The sequence below is a fragment of the Colossoma macropomum genome, unplaced genomic scaffold (assembly GCF_904425465.1).
Source record: "Colossoma macropomum unplaced genomic scaffold, Colossoma_macropomum, whole genome shotgun sequence".
Taxonomy (NCBI): Eukaryota; Metazoa; Chordata; class Actinopteri; order Characiformes; family Serrasalmidae; genus Colossoma; species Colossoma macropomum.
In genome coordinates this window covers 15,790,429-15,807,481 of record NW_023494809.1, presented here as the reverse complement: position 1 = coordinate 15,807,481, position 17,053 = coordinate 15,790,429, and the positions used below count along the sequence as shown (strand labels likewise).

Sequence of the window (17,053 nt, the reverse complement as noted above, 5' to 3'; positions counted from 1 at the left end):
TATGTAAATGAGCTCTGTTCTGATTGGTTGTACCTCATTCAAAAAGCAATCTGGGCTGAAACGCTCCTTATAACTTCAGTGTGGCCAGAGCTGAACTGCTATAGGTTGAATAGGTGGATATATGTAAACTAGTTGGTTTTCTTGGTATCAAATAAACAGAAACAAGTATGTAATTAGAACCCTGGCTCACATCAAATAAACTGTGGTGTGGTTCATTTAAAACTTTTTATGAGATCTGAATTGGTAATTACAGAACAGAGAGGTTCGTTTTTAAACCTGGCTGAAGCACATTAGAAGCCTTTATAAAATACTTGATGTACACAGCTACAACTGCATACATTACTTAAATAATGTAATATTGCGCCAAATTTTTGACATTTTGTAACAACAGTAAGACTCTCGAGGCCGTGTGTTGGTGATTTCACTGCTCTTCGTGAGAATGCCACAGTAATGCATGGCCTCTTATGCCTTATAGAACATTACAAGACAGATAAAACAAGACATCCATAAAAGCTAGGAGCCCATTTAGGCCAGAATACAGCACAGTTAAGAAGGTTTGTTGGATATTATCCCAGTTGTGGTCGTCAAATGTACATCATAAAATACACCCAGTCAGTATGATATTTGTTTTATTTTGGTTTGATGTCAAATATATGAGCGTAAATGCTAAACAAACCAGAACTAAATGCGACAATGTATCATTTTCTGCTATGGTCTGACCAAAGTAACTGAACTTTAAGTATAAACACACTCTTAGTGCCTTATGGACTGGGAGTGAATGGTACACTGTAAAACTTTAACAGAGTTTACATACTACGTTTAACACTTATTTAAAAAAGAGAGAAAATATGGTTTTCATTGATATGGACCTTTAAGAATATATCTCCAACTATTCCTCTCCCTGAAGTCCAAATGCTTATAAATAGTGTTCGTAATGCCCACGATTTATATACTAATGCTCTTATTCCTACATAAAAATTTAACTCTTTGATCTTAGTCTGGACCTTAGAATTCTTCTATCTGATTTAAGATGTTAAGTTGTTTTGATGTACTATTTAAATCAGTGTAAATGAATGTTTAGTATGTAATTATATTAGTGTGGATGGGGCCCCCAGGATTATGTTGCTCAGAGCCCCCAAATATTTAGAAACAGCTCTGCTACAGGTTAAGGGTAATAAACTGTTGTGTAGTTTTTCAGAAATAGTTTTTTTGGCTTTGTTGTTTGACCATGTGGGAGATGTTTTCCATGCTGATGTGCTAGAAGTGTGATTTTGGAAAGCATATACATAGAGCAAATGGGGTCAGACAGTGGTCCTCTTCATAAAGGCCCGAGAGTGCAAACAGGGCCCTAAATCTGCCCACTGAACAGCGGCCTGACAGCCCTGCATGGGTGAGCCAAAGTTAAGATAAAGAAAGCTGGATATATGTGGAGCGCCTTTTGTTTGGAGATCCTCAACTGAAGGCCGGCGGGGAGCCATCCGTCCAGTGTCACTGACCCCGAGAAAGAAGGGCCCTCTGATTTTACCATTTATAACTTCACCAATATTGTTCAGGGTCCACCTCGGGTATAAATCTGTCCTTTCTCCAGTTGTTTTAAGCTTTTGTCCACCACTCCCCTCTGCCATCTCGTCTTTAGTCCCTTCACTGTGGGAGCTCAGAGGATGCGAAACGAACTCACTGGGGAAGAATTAAACAATTAAGATTAAAGGAATAGTATGCTGAAAGATTTACACAGTTCCCCCACCCTTTAGCCCAAATGTTTTCGATCAACCAAGACATGTTTAGTGTCTGAAGTTTCCTTCTTTAGTTAAAGCTTTATAGTCGATAGTACCGTAGACTAGGTGTCTCTTGTACCGTATGTGCTAAGTGTAAATTTCTGCCTTGTAATCTGCTCTTCTTCATTAATCCTGTGATTTCTCAGAGCTGCTTTGGTGTTTATTTTGATATGGATCATTCTACCAAATGTGGAATTGAAACGACATGTCGCATTTTTAACTGACTTGCACTTTAGAATAAAATCTTTTTGCTTTGAGTGACCCTAAACCTTAATTATGTTTGTTTTTATTAAAATAAATTATTGAACATTCCATTTTGTCTCTACTAAAACAATCACAGCACTACCTTTACCAAGTGTTGTAGTAGTGATTGTTTCAGTAGTTTCATAATAGGGAATTTTGAGCGTAACTCAAAAACACTAGAAAACATAGCTCTGAACAGCTGTACACACATAAAGTCATACTGTTCATAAAACACAAAAATGTGTGTTTTGGTTGTGACAATTCTTAATGTTACACACTGATTTTCAGACTTTGGGACACATTCACTTCAAAACAGTGGAGTTTAACTGCTCACCTTGTGGCCATGAAGAACAAGGGTGCAGTCTTACTTTGACTCTGTGTTGAGTTGCTAGTGAGCAACAAGGGGTGAAAGGGAAGTCATGAGAGCCCCCTGCTGTGAACATTATTCATACGTCTGAGATAAAATGGACAGTGAAACTGCAGCTTTCTTTATATCAAACAATGCTGTACAACTGAAACAAAAAATAAACCCAGTAAAAACACCTTTATCACTGGCTGGATTGCTCACCAGTTTCTAAATCATTTCCATCAAAATATGTTCCTTCAAAAAATGAAATTTTATGGATGCTGTGAAAAGAAGTTAAGCACTTGAAGTAATGGTCTAGTAAAGGTCTGAGCTAATACTTTTTTGAATCAAATGTCCATTTTTCTTCACCCTCTCTCTGTTGGTCCTTTTCCCACTATAGGTACCATTACCCAGTGCCGAAGGTGTTTTATGTGCAGCTGACTGTTGGGAACAAAGAGTTTATTGGTGAAGGTCGGACTCGCCAAGCTGCCCGACACAATGCTGCCATGAAGGCCCTTCAGGCTCTGAGGAACGAACCCATCCCAGAGAGACCACCTCAGGTAACAATCATGCACCCTGTCACTACCTCACTGTAGTTAAGCACAGAATAACTTTATTTATTTATTTATTTTTTAACATTTGAAGGCCACGGCCACCAAAAGAAAAATAATAAAAAAAACTGGGACACATTCATAAAACTGGATTTAACATGACGATAAGAGTAAATAGCTTGGCGGGAACATGTTTGCTCAGTCATATATGAGGGTTACCGGTGCATTTTACTGCTTGTGTGATGTGAGGCGTTGCCCTACTTTTCATCCATTTGCATGCTCCTGTATTCATAACACAGCACAATCACACAAAACTAACGCCTGAGCCACTCTGGCTGGTGATTTTTCCCTAACCTTTGAGACTAGCAGATTTAACTGGCAGTGAGTGTAAATCGACCTTTTCTTCCTGCACCAAATTTGATGTTTGGTGAATCCTCCCCTGTGTGTGGAGTAGGGTTAGCTTGTAATCCAAATCAGTGAAGAGTAATTTGACATGTTAAGAATCTAATTACATGTTTGAATTGATTTTGTTGCAAGTAGTTTTGAGTTTTAATCCTTTTTTTCATTTACAATGATTTTCCACAGAAATGTACAATTCATACACATGTAAATGACATTTGACTCGAAAAATACATTTCTTGAAAGTGAAAACTGAATTTTTACAAGTCAAAATTGACTGATTACTAGTAATATTTACTTTGTGCAAATTAATTTCTTCAGATCAACAAAAATATGAAGTAAAAGCTAAAACAGCTTGTCTTACTAATTAAAATTTCAGCATGTCTGTTTAATTTTTAATTGTGTGTGGAGGGGGGGGGGATTGCCACCTTAAATTCTAATTCATGTCGGTAAAATTGTCACTGCAATTATAATGAACTGGAAAAAGGCTTAAAATCTTACCAATTATAAAAAGGCATGCTAAAATATAATTCCTACCAAAAAGAAAAAAAAGTCTAATTTTAAGGTATTATAATTAGATTTTATTTTTATCCATCATCGAAAATCAGCACTTTCTGATAAAGAACATTTTTTTGTGATTAAAAGTTAAAAACATATATACAAAATATTTTACTGTGTTTGCAGCACTTTTCCCCTTAAAATTTGTAACTCTGTTTCTGAGAATTTGTTCCTTTTTTGTTTTCATTTCTTTCATATTGTCCATTTTAGCAGCTGAAACAAAGCTTCACTTGACATGGGTCTTTCATATGTATGAATTCATTTACATGTGGATTTTGATTGGCTCTTGTAAACGACTCAGGTGAAAATATCATTAAAAAGACACGGTCAGTCTAATCACTGACTTAACGAATAGGTCTCATTTACTGTGCCACACATTGTGCCTGGTGTAGCGCTGTTACCGTTTAATGAGTCTAGCCCTACATCTCAAAACTAATGCCTAAAGTGTTGCATACCTATCTACTGGGCACAGTGACTTTTCCTGAAAGAAGCAAACAAATTTGAGAAGATATGTTGGGAGGCCTTCAGTGACTTCACATGAATTGACTGAGATATAATTGAGTATTCATGCTAAACAGTTCTACTATTTCAGGACACTTCCTGCTAAATGTAATCATGTTTGGGCAAATAAGAGCAATACAAAGCCAGAGGATTATAGTGAGACGAAGCAAGCGTCAGTTTTGTTGTTTTTTTGTTTTTTGTTTTTTTTTTTTGAAAATCTGTCACTGTATTCAAAGTCTAATATGTGGTTTTGGTTTCTGTGAATAAAGTACACAGCCTGGGGTCATCTCTTGAAATGCTGCCGGAAATCATATCACGTATTGCTCCAAATGGCTGGCGTCCACAGCGGTTATTTAAACCGCGATGGCTGAGATTTCTCCTGCTCAGTCTTGTCTTGCAGAATGAATTCTTTGTCAGGCGCTTCTTTCCTGTATTGCTTTACAAATTGAAGTACACGATGATCATGTACACCTGAGGGCAAACAGTGCTTACCTGCCAGGGTGCATACACATACGCACGCACAGCAGTGGTTGTGGTCTGTAATCTGTAGGAGCACAGAGAAACCACAACGCTGATAATTCAGTAACATCTGTAAGGCAACAAATACAATGAGCAGTTTCAGTTCTAAAATCTGATTGGCTGAGCTACGTTTAAAGGTGCTGGAAATAATAAAGCACAAAATGCACCTTTTAGACAGTCTTTTAAAGTGTGGTGATCTGTGTGTCTTCAACCACTATGTTCAGCAAAATTAAACGACGGACATTGTTGAAATATATTTGGTTGTAGTTTGTTTTCTGTCTTTCAAGAGTGAGACAATGTAGGTCTGATCATTTTCGGATGTTTATTTGAACTGCGACATTTGAGAAATCAAATACAAAAGGTCAAATGTCCAATGAATGTCCAATGTGAAACCAACTTACAGATAAATCTGTCTCAAGATCAGATTCAGCTCAGCTTTTTCAGTATTTTCCAGGTGAAGCTGAATGTGATTTTGTTACAGTCAGTTTTTGTTTGCTGAATTGTTTTCTCTTGTTTCCTGGCTAATTCCAGTTTGTTTAGTTGTTCCATCACAGCTGTTGACTGAAAAGCTTGCTTTAGGATCAACAACAACTTAGGAATTTGATATAGTCCTGCATCACTCTCTCCTTCAGAATCTGAGCAAAAGGGCTCCAAATCAAATATTATCTTAGAGAAGTTATTTCATGTGTCCGTTTACTGTTTTTGTAGAAAACTAGTAAGTTAGCTGCAGAATAAAGTGAGTTATTACTTAGCCACTGGTGCTCAATGCAATGATACACTTACTGTGGGGGAAAAAAACATGTTATCACAGATATGAGGACGCATCTCAACCATTGTGCCATCAGGAATAAGTGTTGTGTAATTCTCAATATACACACATTCATTTATGCATTTCCGTTTATGCCATTTGACAGACACTCTTATCCTGAGCAACTTAGAAGTTAATCATGTTACAGAGGTAAGCGGAAAGATAGAAGTCTTGCCCGGGTGGGGGATCGAACCCTGATCTGTAGTGTGTATGGCAGAGGTATTACCCACTACACTGTACCAATATTCCTGTTATCTTTGATGTTTACTATTACATTTTTCTGTCGTTTTCTTCTGTTCGGATTGAGTTGAGTGGGACTAAATTTGACGCAGGAGACATCAGATCTGCCCAGTTGGAGTTAGCAATATGTATATGTCAGCTACTCTTGTTCCTCCTCGTCGCATACAGTGACTGCTCTCCTGCTGCTCTCAACCCCAGCCGAAACTCCTAACAAGTAGCTTATGTTAACAATGCTTGTTCTGAAGGTTCATTACACTGTTGTTTTTAGCATGGCTAGATTCTGCTTCCTGCTTGCGTTAGTCGCCTGTTGCTGGCTCCTACGAAGAGCAATTAATATTACAAGACCATTTTAGATAGCGGTCCACCTTAAATATAGGAATAAAAAGCTAAAACATTTGTGTGACCTCAGAAGCACTTTCTTTTGGTGGTCTGTTTTTTTTGCTGCTGAAGAGGCTCAGATGTGCAAGACTGAACAACACCGATTGGTGGTGTCACTCACCACTGCTGCTGGAACCGGGTTGTGTACGCTGGGCAGATGTAAGCCAGTTACATTAGCTAGCTAGCCAAAAGCTTTTTTTTTTGTTATACACAATATGACTGAACCACCCATCGTAAGATGCAAGCCTCCAACATTACCTGCCAATGTGATCTCTAAAATGGCCATTAGACAGCTTGTTCTCCATTTTGCTCATTTTACTCACCATTCAGAGAGCAGGCGAGAAAAGCGAGGTGGTCTGTTTTTTTTTTGCTGCTGAAGAGGCTCAGATGTGCAAGACTGAACAACACCAATTGGTGGTGTCACTCACCACTGCTGCTGGAACCGGGTTGTGTGCGCTGCCCAAGAGACGCTGCTGTCAATCATTTTGCGTTCTGACATGCCTACACAGTTAAGAGCGGGCAGCAGCTTGGAATTTTGGAACATTTGTCTTGTATTTGTATTAATTTATATATATATTTCTTGAATATAACAATTCCGTGGCATAACTTTACAATTAAAACTATAATTCAAATATTTGAAACCATGTTGAGACCAGGGGCTTTAACAAATTGTTGTGCTTGGCAGGAGAAATGTGTATTGCAATTATTATTATTATTATTATTATTATTATTATATTATTAATAATAAATTACTTTATATATCGAACAATAGTGCATTTTATCATATTGCATTTTGTCTCTGTTTCATACAAGCAATAGTACACTTGATTACACATGTTACAGGGATTTTACTCCATTTTTTCATGCAGATCACCCCTTAAATATGGGAAAATCACATACAGTACATTATTATATTATGATCATTGAAAGGCATCTTCTGCCAGCTGAGTCTCTAATGGTGTCCAGGGAAGTTTCTAAAAGCAGGAATAAAGACTTCAAATTGTATTTTATAATGTAAGTTTTGTGTGTTGAACTGTTTCAGTGTCCAGAGGAGAAAAAGGGCGTGGAAGAAAACAGTGATGCCAGCAAGTCAGAGATCAGCCTGGTGTACGAAATCGCTCTCAAGCGGAACCTTCCTGTCAGCTTTGAGGTAACATGAAATCACGTTATTCCAAAAATGCTTGTACTGTGACTGAGCTCTACGCTAAGCAAGGCCTCAGCTTAGGCGCAGTAATTCCCTGCTTGGGCAGATGTTAGCCAGTTACATTAGCTAGCTAGCCAAAAGCGTTGGTTAAGGTAGCTTGCATTAATGTTAGATGAATTAAAAAAAAACTGTTTGGGCAGATTTTGGCCAGCTAGCTAGCAAGCTGCCTCTGTCAGCTAAATAAGCTAAATAAAAGGATAAGGCTATGTAGCTACTGTAAACTCGCTGAAGTACATTAGCTAGCAGAAGTAGCTAGCACACACAGAAAGATTAATTTTGTTACCCAGTTTTATGTACTTTCAAACGGAACTATATAACTACACATACTTTCTCAGAAATAATTAATTTACCTAATGTTAATGTGAGCTACCTCACCACTTTGGCTAGCTAGCTGACTTAGTAGCTCACTCGCTAGTTGGCTAGCTTCCTTTCAAGCTGAGGACCTTCTCAAGTGCGTTGACCATGTTGTTGTTCACTGGAATTTTATTCTGAATGAAGGTCAGCTCATGTATGTCCTGTTCCCTCACACAAGATTTACTTTTCAAACATTTCTCATATTTTAATCACAGATTCCCTCATTAGCGCTTATGAAAACATCAATTAATTCAGCAGAGTGCAGATAATGTGCTGTGCTCAGTGAAGCGGACTAGAGTACAATAGAGATTATGTTAAACGCCTCACATCGGTCACGCTCTGTCATGAATTTAATACAGTAATTGCTGTAGATTTTTTAGCACGGAGAAAGCGTTTGGAAGCCACACACATTTCGGCTCCACACTCACAGCCTGGAGCTTCTGCTGTTTGGGAAAACAAACGGATGTCTGCGGTCTCTGTTGCATCTTCATTATGTAAAGTGTTTTTCCACGCCTGTCTCCAGCCCCACATTCTGCACTCATCAGCTCGGGCTTTGGCGAAAGCTGCGTTTTCCAGAAAATTTCTTGACATAATTATGTTCTAAGATCCTTCTGCACTCGCATGCAGTTTGCTACACCTAGGGACCGAATCCAACGTTATTATTTGCGCATGAACAACTTGACCATAATTCACTTGAGAGAGCCTGGAATGATTTTGTTTCGGCTCATGTCTGATCTTTTCAGGAATTTTGCCCCTTGACATTTGGGAAGAATGTCTGTTTTTTTCCTGTTTGAATAAACATTCAAACCGAGAATAAGTGTTACAATATGAGAAAGAAGCTGAAAGTGGAAAATTGCTGCTCTTGCTGAAAGGGTTTTCTACCTAAATGAAACCATTTGAGTAGCAAGTCTGCAACTAATGATTATTTCTGCAGTTAATTTAACTATCAAGTTATGTTCATTTTATCGACTAACCTAAAATGTTCTGTCTTCTGTGCTATAAGCTATTTCTTCTTTATTTTGATTGAATGATAGAAGCTTTATTGCTCCTTACACTTCCAAAATGATGTGGATCATGTACAACACTATTAAGCGTTAAAGAGCCCTTTTTTGATGAAGCAATACACCCCCTAAACTTCCTGTTGTGTATTGTTACAGTCGAATGTAAGAATATATGTATATATGGCTTTAGATGAAACAACAGAAGTCAAATCACCCCCTATGCTTCCTGTAGTCAATTACAGTCTGTCAGAGTGACTGTGTGGATCATATGTACATTATAGAGCATTTTAGAATGAAACACTACAAGCTACATTGCCCCATACACTTCCTGTCCTGTAGTGTATTACAAACTGGCAGAATGACTGTGGAGCTTACGAACATTATAGAACATTTAGATGAGTGCGAGATCTAGCACAACAAAACCAAAAAACTCACCTCTTCCATGCAGAGCAAGAGGAGGACTATTTTATTTATATAATATTATTGTCAGACTCCAAATGAATCTTCTTGATTTGCCTAGTCGCCATCACATCATTCAGTGCAAATCAGGATAGTGTGATTTTTCAGTCGTTTGCCCTCTAATGCTGAATATCAATATAGGCAACTGAAGTGCATTCAAAAAGTTTCAAAGCTTTTAAAAAAAGGATGAGGCCAACCTAAGGTAGATCATGGTGACCTGTCGACTGGAAAATATAGATCTCAAGCCACGAAAGTATGGGCACCCCTGCTGTAGTGTATCGCAATCTGTCAGAATGACTGTATGGATCATATGAACATTATAGAGCGTTACAGAGATTTGATTCCCCATCTGGACGGTCACACCACACTATGTCCTTGAACAAGATTCCTAACGCTGTATTCGCCTACCTTTTATAATGTGATTAAAACTGTAGGTTTCTCTGGATAAGCACATCTATCAAATGCCATAAATGTAAACGTTTTAAGTAAACAGTGTGTTGACATTTTCCCATAAGCAACTTTGTTGACTTACCTTTGCAGACCTTTCAAAAGCTATATTTGCTCATTATGCTCCTTGAAACTACAAGTTTCCGGTTGTTCGTCTTTGTGTGAAGTACAAGACTATCTAGGACTGCATGGACAACTCGAGTCGCTTCTCAAGGCATGTCGAGTGCCTTGTAATGTTCAAAGATATCGATATGTAGCTCTAAGCTTTTGGACAGATGACACATTACTGAGAGACATAAGAGGTATAAGCTTTGGCCAAGAACCACCCATCATGTACATAAGTACCTTTCTCCAGGGCAGACGCGTCAACAAGCCGTACAAAAGAGCCATTCTTTAGTCTGCCAGTCTGCCATTGTCCCACCCTGGCCTGATATTCTGTCTTTTCACTAAGCTGAAGATGTCGGTGTTTCTTAGGCACAGATCCTGCCACTAATACCGTATCTGTGTGGGGTTTCTGGGCGGGATGGAGGATGATCAACCTCAAGTTTCAGTTTTTTCTCCAAAAGAACATGATCCGTGTCGTCAGACGCGCAAGACAAGAGCGCAGACAGAAGAATCAGCCACCATCAGACTCGGGCATCAAAGTCTGCTCTGAAACTCCATCACCATGCTGCAGATCCCATGGCGTCTGTTGCCATGGCTGCCGCTCGTCTGCCGCCGCCGACTCCCTGTGCCAGGACTCTTTCACAGACCTGAGACACTGGCTGAAGGCAAAAGCCGCTACAGCAGTTTTTCCATCAGTAAAAGGGACTCTGAGAACTGTGTCATGAGGCCAGCTGAGTCCAGATGCTGCAGACTTGTTGAGGCTCTTTCTTAACCCTCTGTGGTCCCCTGTGGCTATTACACATAAAAACATCTGCTCCTACGTTTCTGACTCGTAGGGAAATTGTGTGGAAAGTACAGATTTTAAACATTCAATCCGTACCATGTTTGTGTTTGTAAGTAGGAGACATTTTATGATTTGAATTTGAAGAAAAGTTATTTAAAGTTACACTGTGCTTGTTTTGCAGTTGTAGGGCTGAAACAGTAGGCATATTTAAACTAAACTGATAAATCAGGCTAACTGTTGATAAATATTCTGTCATCATTTAAAAGCATGGCTTTATGTTGGTAACATTTAGTATATCTGGGACAGTTTTGATTTCTGACAGAGGGGGTGACAAAGCCTTTTCACACAGAGTCTACTGTCTATACTTGACTATCTTTGTTTGGACTGGCTAAAAAAAATATTTTTTGTATGAACATTTTTATAAAAACTTTGTTTTGTTACTTTTAATACTCAGTGGATCCAGTTCCTCCGTGTTCAGTGTTTAATAACAAAGGCGCATCATACTTAAAAATAAAAAACTGCATCCCGTTTTCATTCAGCTATCAGCAGTAATCCGGTAACACTTTGTTTTAAGGAACACATACTGGAGGTTGATTAAGGTTTGTTCTTCATTTAGTATAGTCCAAAGTAGACTAGATTAAATAGTTTACTCACTGAGCATTAAGATTGATGATCTGTGTTAACATGGAATTGAAGAGCTGTTGTGTGAAAATCACTTATAATTGCATATTAGTTTTAATAATGCAGAATAAACAATAAGTTTTTATTGTGCACATTATTGAAGCACAGTTAATCACATGAATTCACATCTTATCAGTGTACAGTCGATGATATTCATTTGCATCACAAATTCAAAACCTATTCATGATATGTTGAAATTTTAAAATGGTTTGAAACTAACCAGAAAACCATGAAAATGTCTTTACATAGGAAAATGGGATGCAAACTTTGACTTACTGAAAACGTAAGTGCTTTTTAGCCTCTAATTACTGATGAATAAAACTGTACTTTAGCATATGGAACACATCCTGATTTATTAGTGACTCTTATTAGCTCTAAAGTGATAAACTCAGTCTTTTGATGATATAGAGCTGATCACAATAAAATTATGCTTATACATTAAGAGTATGTGAATTTAGCTAGTGATGTGAATTTAGATCATTTATGCTCAATAATTTGCTTAACAAGGTCTTAGCAAAGTGTTTATCATGCATTATTAGAACAGTCGTGTTAATGTGAAAAATGCCCTGTCTAAACATTAAACTAAAATTAAGAATGAAAAATGCTGTTTCTGATGGAATTGTCACTGTCTGGAAGTGAAAGTGCAGCACAGACCACAGGGAGCTCACTGCTGTGTGCGTGCGTAAATGTAAACCAGGACTGTAGTTAAATAGATAATAGATAAATTCCACTTATCGATAATTATCATTAGATCAATAAGTGGTCTTAGCCCTACATTTTGCCATGTTCTTGTCATATTTTGGCACTAAAGCTAACAGGAAAAAAGACAGTGTCATTGATGTAAAGCCTTTATGAAGGTACCAAACCTACTTGAGCACTAATGATACCAGTGGTGTGTCCAGTTTAAGGATTTGGCTCTACTAGGCCCGAGTCCTCTTATCTAGGTACCTCTGCGGAAAGTAACCGCAGTAAGTAGTTAAACTGGGTTGATAGAGGTTCTTTAACTTTTTTGTCCAGTAATTTTGTTACTGTCCCTCACACTGAAGTGGACACATGAGCAAACACAGTGATAGCGTGTGAGTTTAGTCTTATTCATTGTTAAATAAAAGAACATCAGAAAAGCTCAATTTAGTAAGAGCTGTGTTTATAGTAGGGCTGGAAGTTATACTGGTATAAAAGTGAACACTGGTGTGACATTCTCTAATGATATGCATTTTGCTGGTGATACCGTGACAAGCCAAAAAACAGTGAAAACTCAACAAAAGGACGTTTTAGACAAAACTGCACTGAGTGCCACTTGCATTCACTTCTACACTAATCAGTACAATGTTTACACGGCCGCAGGGACAAAGCAAGTGCGTTGTTGGGCATGTGCCACATGCATGAAGCATCACGAAAACATTCCATGTTGCTGGCTGTGCCGCTCAGTATTTACAAAGATTTTTACTTTGCAAGAGTTTTTTTTTTTTTTACTTTTTTGTTTAATTCTGTTGGATAAAACAGATTTAACAACTCTTGAGCCTGACGAAGAAGAACAAATCAGCTCATAAAACTTATAAAATTAACTTAGCAAGCCTGGAAAAGCCAGCTGCCTTTGTTAGACAGAGCAAACGCTGAAGTACTATTTTAGACACCAACCACAAAGTGCAAAGTGGAATAAAGGATGAATGAAGCTGTAAAAACAAACATGAGGAGAGGCTGCAGGAGAGAATATGGATGGTAGTATTTACACAATGAAGAATACAGTTGCAAATTCTCATGGTGTTTGTTTTTTTTTCAGTTTAGAATGAACCTTCTATTATTTCTTAACTTAAGTCCATATAAAATTGCTGTAATGATGATAGTAATAATAGTAACAATAACGACAACAGTACCAATAATAATAGTACTAGTAACAACAATAATAACTGTTGTTGCCATGTTTTGTAATTGTTATTATTCTTACTTTTATAAATTTATTCACAATTTTTGAAGATATCGTGTTATCATCTGAACAGTGTATATACATAGTATAGCAAGTTCATCAAGCAAAGCCATTTTCCCATCTAAAAAAGCCTGTTTCACCTGATGTTGCCATCTTTTTTCTGAGACATTAATTCACTTTTGTGTGAGACCTGAGGTGTGATGTGAGGATCCCAAAATTTACACCTTAATATAGAAAGCTTTTTGAAGCTTTTTGATATCTGTCTATAGCAAAGAGCACTTTTAACCTGTGCTGCTGCATTTCTAAAACAAATTTATCTATGTTGGGTACAATAAATGTGATATTGAAGTGCGAAATCACATTACCCAGCATTAAAAACATTCAAAGTCCAGCTATGTTTGTGTAGAAATACTGCTGATTTGCTGTGGTTTGCGTGAAGTAAATCAAGAAATGAATGAATTTAATTAAAAAATTGCATCATCATTCTGTATCGTCCCTCAGAATAGTTTTCAAGTCTGAACTTCTCAGGAACATCTAATGGTGCTACTTTCTGCACTACAGTTACCGAATTTCATTCTCAGAGAGTGGACGGACAACACTGAACTCGAGTTTGTGTCATACAAATGGCACAAAATGAGACATTCAGACATTCAAAGTCCCAAAGCCCTGTTCTTTAAAAGGGCGAAGAGATTGAACAGAAACACATTTCGATTTCTGCACATAATTTAACTCTCTCCGAAACTTCTCTTGGATTTTCTTGGATGAAGTGGTGGTACACTTCATGTACAAACCCAATTTCAAAAAAAGTTGAGACTAGGAAAAATGCCAATAAAAACAAAGTAGGCATTTTATAAAAATCTTTGATATGAATTTAAACAAAACCAGTACAAGAACAAGGTATGTAATGTTTTATCTTATCAACTAAATATAAACTCGTTCCAAAATTGATAACGGCATATCTATGAAAGCACGATTAACGCTGAACACATTTTGGAGCTGTGTATGCTGCCTTCTAGATGCCGTCTTTTTCAGGAACATCCATGCTTATTTCTACGTGACAACACCAAGCCACATTCTGCCTGTGTTACAACAGCATGGCTGCGCAATTAGAGAGTTCGGTTGCTAGACTGGCCTGCCTAAAAATTTGTGTTTTAAGCTCAAAAGATAACAACAAAGACCCTGTTGCACAGCTGCAGACTTGTATAACAGAAGAATGGCAAAAAAATTGTCTTATTAAGTGCTGTTAAAAGGAAAGGTGATCTAACACAGTGGTAACTGTGATCCTGTCCCAACTTTTTTGGAACATGTTGCTGGCATTAAATTTAGAATGTACAAAAAAAAAAAAGTTCATAAGGTAAAACATTCAATTGTGTTTTTGTACTGTTTTCAATTTAATACAGGTCAAACAGAATTTATTGATCACTACTTTGTTTTTAATTGGCATTTCATATACTGTGTTATTGGAACTGCACTACAAATGTGGTCCAGAGTTTGTTTATCAGTAAAACAGGCCTGAAGTCACAAATACCTTCTTAATGAGTAAATATACCTGTTGACAAAATCAAATCAATTTCTTTGATTAATAAATTACAAATTGTAGCCTCTTATGCTCCTTGGAATCACCGGTGGTTCCAAAACGCACTTTGTCATATTCTTCATAACTTTCATATTTCGTAAGCTACATTCAAAAAGTGGGTGTCGTATGAGATTTGTAACTGTCTTTTTTCCAGTCAAATAGATGGGTAATGTAATTTTAAACCCTTATAATAGAAGAAGCTTAACTCCCAATTTTTTTGTCTACTGAAAGTTGACCCATTTTTCTACAAATCTGGGCTATCTGTACCGCTTTTAGCGGTAAATTGTAAGCATATATGAATATGTGTATGATCATAAAACAGATTTTCTGTTAAATGGAGGGGAGCTTTTACAAAAAAACAAATAAATAAATAAAATAAAAATTTGCATTCATTTCATGCAGTTACTGAATAATTTGCCTTAAGATTTGGTCATGTAAATTCAGATGGACAAACCAAAATATACCCTGGAGCATAAGAGGTTAAAGTTCTTAATTCAGGAAACCAACAAAATCACACATTAATTTTGTTTGCCACAGGAGTCAATGCAGTTTTAAAAGGATGAAGACATTAAACATCTTGATTCCTACAAATTATTTAACTCTCTCTGAAACTTTTCTTGGATTTTCTTAAATAAAGCCATTACAAGTTTTCCCTTCTTTTCGCTGAAGCTTTCCTCCACAGGAAGAGACGAAATAACTGTCTTACATTTCTGAGGATAAGGCTCAGTGCAAGAAACGTTTCCGCACTTAATTATAAACCCATGAGAAGAAGCTCAGAGCGGATGGTGCTGCCTGGAGAATTTCTAAATTCTTATGTAACGTTGGAGTGTGATGATCAAATCCTCTTCACATCAAAGCCATGTAAATATTGGGTCATGGCATTCTATCGAGTGTGTGAGGAATGCATGAAGTTCCTCTGTGCCCCCCCCCCTTTGAGATTAAAGCGCAAACTTCTGAAGATGGTGAATTCTCTGATGAAGATCGATGGCTCATTGCAGCTTCTGTTCACTTTGCTTAGCTATGTTTAGCAAGTTAGGCTAGTCAGCAGGGCAGATGGTGAAATTGCACAAGGCTTTCAAATAGGATCAGATTGTCAAATATTGAAATATGTTTGATTTTTAAATAAAAGTATATTTAAAAAAAAATCTGACTCCAAACACGAGTGCTCCTGCTGGTGTGGAATCATGACTGTTTCTTCATTTTCTGTAACGAACACAAACAACATGCTTGCTAATATTGCCACCTGCTGGATAAACTTGGCCAGTAACTTTCAAAGCCATATCCAAAAACATTAGAGAAACAAGGTTTTTTTTTCCGCCGAAGCTATCTGGAATTCAACTATAGATGCTTGATGAGTTAAAATGATATTCTCATAATTTTAACTCATCTGAACCTTTGGGACACATGACAAGACTTTTTCTTAAATGGCATGATGCCCTCTAGGAAACCAGCAGCAGACATGGTGGAAAATCTGTTCTTTCTTAATTTAACGGCTTATTAATGCTGAGTAATAACCCCCTTTTTTTAACAGTAAAAGAAAATAAAACACTACATGTACTTTTTTATTTAGCAAGCTTTTTGTACATTTGTCTTCTCCAGTTCTCTGCCAGTTCTCTTTTCCAACACACGAATTAAAACCTTTGAAGCATTGTCACCAGGTTATTTCTTAATTGTTCTTGATATTCAAGTACATCGCCATGGTCTGTTAGGTAGCTACAATAACTTATGCTTCAGTTGTTTACCTGCATCAGAGTACCAAGCATGTTTAGAGTGTGGTTCAGATATAGCAATAGCAACTAAACAAGCAAATTAAACTTGAATTCTTTTTAAAGCTAGGTCTGTGAACCACTTTATGGACCTACCTTTAACTCGCTCACATTTAGCAAGCGGAAGATTGTCCACAAGGGGGTGCTTTAAGCACTCAAGTAGCTTTTGGTTCTTCATAAGAGTGGTGCTTTACATCAGTGGCATTGCATGTACTTGTTTTATTCATTCAAGATAAATGAGTTTGCTCTAAGTTTGTAAAGATCGTAATTGTGTCACAGTATGCTGTATGGCTAATGGATCTATCCATGCCCACGAATGTACTTTCATAGATACTGTTCTGAGGTAGAACAAGCTTTAAAGAACACTTGTAAATATCTCTTTGAACCTGACTGTCCAAACTCACAGCAGTAGCTACGAAAGAACACACTTGTGG

General features: G+C 37.3%; 1 protein-coding gene across 1 annotated transcript in view; it reads left to right on the top strand.

Annotated features, from left to right (window-relative positions):
* Positions 1–17,053, top strand: part of stau2 (staufen double-stranded RNA binding protein 2) — a 136,332-nt gene that overhangs the window by 32,288 nt on the left and 86,991 nt on the right. The window contains 2 exon segments of the mRNA XM_036557975.1: positions 2,765–2,924; positions 7,361–7,468. Of these exon segments, the coding sequence (XP_036413868.1) occupies positions 2,765–2,924; positions 7,361–7,468 (268 nt within the window).